General features: G+C 44.6%; 1 protein-coding gene across 1 annotated transcript in view; it reads left to right on the top strand.

Moving 5' to 3' along the window:
• The window catches only part of IRS1 (insulin receptor substrate 1), a 71,440-nt gene extending 65,263 nt beyond the window's left edge, over window positions 1–6,177 (top strand). Inside the window, exon 2 of the mRNA XM_075340768.1 lies at window positions 5,085–6,177. Within this exon, the coding sequence (XP_075196883.1) occupies window positions 5,085–5,089 (5 nt within the window). The 3' untranslated portion in view covers window positions 5,090–6,177. The remainder of the gene's footprint in view (window positions 1–5,084) is intronic.
• Window positions 6,178–7,624: the final 1,447 nt, after the last annotated feature.

The following is a 7,624-nucleotide window of genomic DNA, read 5'->3' on the forward strand; positions in this document are numbered from 1 at the left end:
GCAAGTAAGCTGAATGTATTCTTCCTAGAAACAGCCAGCCATTGCCCTAAACCTTGCACAGGGGTCACACTCCTCTCAGCGTCACCTCGGTATAACCAGTGTGAGAGCGTTCCCTGTATTCCCCTGCTATATGTAATGGGAGGAAAAATAATAAAACCCACTCCTGGAACTATGGAGGAGATGCAGCAGTGTCCTGATTTGCCCGCAGGGGGCAGCAACATTGAGATGCTTGATATTTGCTTATTCTGTGAAACCTCTCCTCCATTTTGTTTTGCTGTTTGCATGTCGTCACAGGATATGGTAAATCATTTAGGGTCTGGCAAGTTTTGCTTGTGCTTTTTCCAGAAATGCATACCAAACGCATTACATGGAACTTTCTATCCGTCTGGGATCCAGCTCTGCTAACAGAAAACAAATCTATTGACATCTTTGCTATATACTGCACCTTGCAAATATTGCCATTGAGCACAGCACTTTGTTTGGTTGGGGGGGTTGTCTGAGGTTTGCATCTAGAGCTAATGGTCAGCGAGGGGTTATCGAGTGCTTAGGTTTGCTCCAGCATTTGAACTGCAAGCTAAGCATTGGCAACCTTGTTTAGCATGTGAGAAGCTTAAAAGATTTAGTAGATTCCTCCTTTGATGCCGCAGGTTTGTCTGCAGCCTTACATAGAGACCACCTAGGGCAGTCAGGAGGTGCGAAGTCTGTAGCCCCCGTACTGGTTGTGGAAAATCTGGGAGGGCGGGGGGAAGAATCGTAGAGGAACAAAGGCACTCCCTTAGGTAGTAATGTAAATGCAAAACCTTGTGCATTTTAGGGTACGATGACACGATCCAGATAATGCGTTCTAGACGCAGTGTCCTCCTTCTCCGGAAATGCTAGTGTTGTCCGCAGGAGAACGCAGCGGTCCGCACCCATTATCTGGTACCTGTGGATTTTCACCATTTTCTCCCCCCTAAGACCACTCTGGTCTTCACAAGGACAAGTTGACATGCTGCAGACATATGCAGCAGCTCGGATTGACGAGCCGCAAATGGGTTTACTTTGCATACAATAGAAACACAGTACATCTCAGCGTTTTGGGTGCAGCAGAAATACACTGCCTCCAAACACTGCTAAGGCTGCTTTCACACTACGTTTTTTTTAACATGCGTCATGAACGTTTTTTTGCTGTAAAAGTGGATCCTGTTTTTACAAAGAAAAACGCATTCAAACGCATGTGTTATTTTGCAGGATCCTGCCACTTGAAGTTTATGGGCGGGCATTGAAGTCATGTGATCGGGAGTGAGGGGAACTGAACATGATAGACTGGGAGCCGGCATCTAACAGCTGCAGACGTTGGTAACCAAGGTAAACATCGGGTAACTAAGCAGTGCTTTGCTTGGATACCCGATATTTACCTTGGTTATGAGCGTCCGTAGCTGCTAGGAGCCGGGCTGCCTGCTCCCTGCACACATAACCAAGGTAAACATCGGGTAACTAAGCAGTGCTTTGCTTGGATACCCGATATTTACCTTGGTTACGAGCGTCCGTAGCTGCTAGGAGCTGGGCTGCCTGCTCCGTGCACACATAACCAAGGTAAACATCGGGTAACTAAGCAAAGCGCTTTGCTTGGTTACCCGATATTTATGTTGGTTACGAGCGTCCGCCGCTCTCAGGCAGGGGAGAGAGAGGGAGGGGGAGACACTGATCACGCGAGGCTGGTTTCTGGGCATGCTCAGTAGAGCAAGCAGGATCCTGTCTATCAGCATGCCAGTGTTCACATGCGTTTGCGTGCAGTATAGTTAGGATCCAGTGAAAAACAGTATTTGGACGCAGCTCAAAAACGCTACAAGTAGTGTTTTTGAAAAAAGTTAAAAAACTGCTATTCGCTGGATCCTCACTATAACGCACGCAAACGCATGTGAACGCATGTTGACGCAAGTCCATTGCAAATGCATTGAAATGAAAACGCATTTGCACTGGATCCGTTTTTGCGTTAAAAAACGTTCATGACGCATGTTAAAAAAACATAGTGCGAAAGCAGCCTAATCCTGATTTTGGGAGCCCGGCCTTGGTAATCTCACCTTGTGAGCCATGCATAAATAACTGCGGCCTCTACCTACTATTATAGTCCTAAATGTCGGCAGCACAAATAGCACTGCTGAAATAATCTTCAACCTTGTCTCTCGTCTCTGATCCAGAACATGATAGATTCCTATATATGCCCAGAAAAGCCATTTCTTAGTTGGTAATGACAGTAATTTAGCGTTTAAAGGAAAAGGTTTAGTCCCCTTAAGCACACCTTAGAGCAGACGTGAAACACAAGACTGATGCAATAATCCCCCCTTTGTAGCCTTCTTTACTTCTTCCTCTTGCCAGGAAGGCTTGAGTAAGCCAGCAAAAATGTCCATCCCAACCACAAAGCTGCACTATCGGGGACTCCAGCTATTGCTGGCGGTAAGTGGGAAATAGATTAAACACAGGTTTCCCCTGTTCCTAAGCTGCCAGCAGTGATGTCAGTGACATTAAATGATCCTGCGCTGAGCTCACTGTAGCCCCAGATCCCCTGCACTAAGCCATTTGTGTGGAGCCTTGTTTTATAGGTTGTTAAGGAAATACTGACTGTTGTTGATGAGAAACAATGGTGCGTCCAGACACAGATCTGTGCTCGGAGTTCAGCACTCGCTGTCTTCACTTGATAAGTCCATTATGAGCGGCACAGGCTGCATTCGTTGTATCATGTGGAAACCTTGCGTTCTTTCTGCTTACACTGTTATGGATGATTATAAAAGCCTAAAATGATTGTTATATTTATAACTTGTGCAAATCCAAACTGCAGAGCTCTGTGTGATCATGTCCTCCCATACCCTATGATGCCGTGGTATATACGTAGCAGTATCCTGCGCCACGAGGGTCTGCTTTCATATTCCTTTATATACACTCCAGCCGTAACTTGCCAGAATTGTCATTTTTTCACCAGGTATAAATGGGTCTATTCTCCTGAATCTGGCGTGTTTTGTTTTGTTCGTGCACCTCCCCATTTTTTTTAGATATGGTCTCAACTTCCTTGTATATAAATGCAGTCTTGTTAGCCGAGCGGCATTAAAGGTCGCTTTACACGCTGCGATATCGTGACCGATATCGCTAGCGTGCGTACTCGCCCCCATCGGTTGTGCGACACGGGCAAATCACTGCCCATGGCGCACAACATCGTGTGGACCCGTCACACACTTACCTGCCTAGCGACGTCGGTGTGACCGGCGAACAGCCTCCTTTCTAAGGGGGCGGTTCGTTCAGCGTCACAGCAGCGTCACTGAACTGCCGCACAATAGAAGCGGAGGGGCGGAGATGAGTGAGACGTAACATCCCGCCCACCTCCTTCCTTCCTCATTGCCGGCGGCAGCAGGTAAGGTGAGGTTCCTTGTTCCTGCGGTGTCACACATAGCGATGTGTGCTGCCGCAGGAGCGACGAACTACTTCGTACACCGATCAGCAACGATATTTGAGAATGGACCCCCATGTCACCGATGAGCGATTTTGAACGTTTTTGCGACGATTCAAAATCGATCATAGGTGTCACACGCAATGACATCGCTAAAGCGACCGGATGTGCGTCACAAATTCCGTGACTCCAACGAGATCGCTCGGGCGATGTCGCAGCGTGTAAAGCCCGCTTTACTCTTCAGTGGAGGTCCTTTTGAAAACCATACTCCTATAGTCTTCATCTAGACTAGTTTTTATATACAGGATAGAGGGGGCCATATCCCGTGACTTGGGAGGAGATGGGCAAAAAAATAAACCACCCCAGATTCAAGGAAAAAAAAATGTCGCATTAAAATAATAACATATTTTTGGCAGAGGACAAGTTCCATTTAAATCTTCCCTGAATCTATTCTACCTACGTAATTTGCTAATCCCGAACAATAAATTTTTGAAGGAGTTGTCTGACAGATGTCCCCCTCACCTCAGCCATAGAAACTAATACCGATGAGTTGGAGGAATTGAGGGTAGGTCCACTTGTGGTGATTTAGCAGCATGATTTGCTACGGATTCACCAGATCTCCCTGCATTTACCGTTCTGAAATCCGTGGTGGGTATTCACTATAGAAATTGACATTCTGCAGTTGTTGGAATTCACGCTGCATGTCACTCACCTGGTGCTGTAAACCACTCTGTACTTTACTTGCCTGAATCTGCATTCACTGCATTTCCATCATGGGTAGACTTATTCTAGAGAGGTTTTCTAAGGGTACGTGCCCACCATCAGGATTAGTAGCATGTTGGACAGCTTATTTTCACTTTGTCCACTGCGTTCTCCCGCGCAAGCGACTCAGATGTCTCCGCACTAGAAATTGACTTGTCAGGCACAAAAAACCCGCACCGCAGGTCAGATTAACGTAGTATTTAAAAAGCACAGTGGGCAATAGATTTGTATAAATTCCATCCACTGTGCTTCTACTGTACAACACTACTAATCCAAGCGCCGTGAAATAAATGGTGCTATAATAATAAATAATAATAATAATCCTGATCATGGGCATGTACCTTAAGGGTGCATGCCCATGATCAGTGTTAGCAGCATTTTGGATGCAGCGTGTTTCAGCTGCGTCCAAAACGCTGTGTTGTACAGTACAAGCACAGTGTATGGGATTTCTAGAAATCACATGTCTACTGTGCGTGTACGGCCTGCAGCGAAAACTGACGTGCGGTGCGGCTTTCCGAGCATGTCAATTCTTTGCTGCGGACTCGTGAATGCTCTTCATAGGGGGAACAAAAGAGAGAGATTACAACTGCGTTCTTCTGCGGAGGAGACTCGCGGCCCCGCAGGTCAGGACCCGCCGCGTCCAAGATGTAACAAGTCCTGATCGTGGTCACGTGCGCTAATAAACTGTTTAAATGATCCATGATAATGAAGGGTCACAAATCCCTGTTCTTAGCAAAAACGGTCACCCTGTGCATAGTCACTCTCCATCCTGATGAGAATGTTAGTTTTTTTTTAATGGTTGTTCACTTTTTGCTCTTGTTTTCTTTATGTTGATAATGTTCCATGGATGGTAAATTTAATATATTCATGTTTTGTATTTTTTTTTTCTTTTGTTCTCCAGAATAACAACCTCAACAACCTCAGCAAGATACCCGTTCAATCTCAAGGGATTATGGACTCTCAGTAACCTCCACACATCACAACCAGGACCTCACATCCTCCTCTACAATAGATGGTACGCTGCATCCACTTCACTTTGTTTACTACACACGCAAACCTCAGGAGTCGGCTGACTGAACCGCACCTTCTCTGTTGTGCCAAGCAAAAAGCACTGTGACGTCTGGACAGAAGCAATCTGCTCCTTCTACATCCGTGGAGACCACCTCAGTGACCCGATCGTCCCCGCGCCTGCTCACGGTGCGCCCGGACTTGCATCCTCGCACATTTTTTCTCAATTCATTCAATTTTAAGTTGCTGCTGAAAATTTCAAGAAAGAAAAACTGTATTACAAAATCTTTGGTGTAAATTATTAAGTACGAAAAAAAAACTGTTAATAATGATTGATGAGAATTAAATATTTAACATAGGTTTTGATTTATACAATTTTTTTTTTCTTTTGTTTAGCGCCCATTTTTACGTGGGCATTTGAGGTATTCTGTTGTAAACAGACTTTGGATAATTGATTGCTAAAATATGGCTAATAAAATAAGTAGGGTACTATTCTCCTTTGTAAGAAACAAAGCCGGTCCTAGATTGCTAGGACTCTTTTATTTTGGGTCCTTTATGTAGTGACACTTGTAATATAAGTGTATGTAAAAAAAAATACATCCGCACTCCCAGCAGTGACGTGCTTTAACTCCTTCTGTGCCAGATGGGGCCGCAGTTTTTCAAAAATGTTTTATGGAAACTGAGGACCCTACACATGCTACTCACAGGTGTAAAAGATTTTAAAAAAATAAAACACAATTTTTTTTTTCCACTGCACAGGTACAACAAAATATAAATATGAAATCAAGAGTCTTCCATTGTATATAATGTAAAACGAAGAAATAAAAACATAAAATAATGAAAAAAAAATAAAAGGGAAAAAAAGTGAAACTTGGCTGAACTCTTTAAATGAAACTCCCTGGAATGAGCAATGTGGCTGTTTGTAAATTCTGGAAAAACTTTCTATATGTAATAAACTAGATACTGTTTAATTTTTTTCTGGTAAATGATGTGTATGTTTTTTTCTTTATATATATATATATTTGATATTAAAGTTTAAGCAGTTTTATGCACAAAGTGGTAGCTGCCACTATGGTGAAATGTATGGCGAAAGGATTGTTGGGTAAGGGGTAAAAGTAACTAATCCTATAGTTATGTAATTGTAATGAAAAACTGGCAAACTAATGGAATGAGCTGAAGGGAACCTGTCACCAGATTTGGCGATTATAAGCTGCGGCCACCACCACTGAGCTTTTATACAGCATTTCAGAATACTGTATATAAGAGCCCAGACCACAGTGCAGAACGTAAAAAACACTATTATAATACTCACTTAAAGGGAGTTCCGGTCCGATGGGTGTTGCTGCTCTCCGGTCCGGTGCCTCCTCTCTCCGGCGATGGCCGTCCTCCTTTTCCTGTGGCCTGTGTGAATGACACGTTTTACATCATGCACGCTAGCTGACATTGAGGTCCTGCCAGGTGCACTTTGATCTGCCCTGGTTAAGGGAGATATATAGTGCCCATACGCGGGGGCGGTCTTTAACCTTTTCTCGCGCCTGCGCATTACAGTACTTTGATCTGCCCTCAGCAGCGCAGATCAAAGTGCGCCTGCGTAGGACTGCAATGTCGACTTGTGTGAATGACATAGACGTGTTATTCACACTGGGCAAGGAACAAGTAGAATGGAGATTGCAGTTGACAGGAGGCGCCTGACTGGAGAGAGGAGGTGCAGGACTCCGGAGAGCAGCGACACACATTGGAGTAGACCACCACCCCTGGGTGAGTATTGTAAAAGTGTTTTTTAGTGCCACCTGGGCTCTTATATACAGCATTCCAGAATACTGTATATAAGAGCTCAGTGGTGGTGGCCGCAGCTTATAGTCGCCAAATCTGGTGATAGGTCCCCTTAAAAGTGCATCTGCCAGCAAAATCAATACCCCTAAACCATTTACATAGGCATGTAGGTCAGTAGAAAAGAAAATAATTTATTCCTTTTATAACCGCTATTTGTTGCCTGAATATAGAGAAATCGCCTATTTCCGCTATATGTGTATTATACCCCCAGATAACTGGGCAAACCTCTGCCTCTGGAGGCTACTTCCATCCTTGGCACCTCCCGTTCTGAGTGATTGCTCAGTGTGTCTGACAGCCACTGTACAGGAATTCTAGAGCCTATGTAGATCAGTTTTCCTCACTTTTGTGCACTAAGGCGCCCTTCATAAGGCCACTGGTTTGTGTGTTCTATTAGTGCATGTGCCACCAAGCCACAACAGACACCTGAGAGAAGAGCAATAAGAACACTTAGTGATTTTGATACAACAGTGTGGCTGAGTGGCGCATGTGCAGTAGAAGGCTGGTGCCATTGCCTTTAGCTGGGCACCATAGCGCACAGAAGCAAGAAAAGTGATGATTTACACAGCTGAAGATGTCTGTGACATCAGGCGCAGGAAAGCC

The sequence above is a fragment of the Anomaloglossus baeobatrachus genome, chromosome 3 (genome assembly GCF_048569485.1).
Source record: "Anomaloglossus baeobatrachus isolate aAnoBae1 chromosome 3, aAnoBae1.hap1, whole genome shotgun sequence".
NCBI lineage: Eukaryota > Metazoa > Chordata > Amphibia > Anura > Aromobatidae > Anomaloglossus > Anomaloglossus baeobatrachus.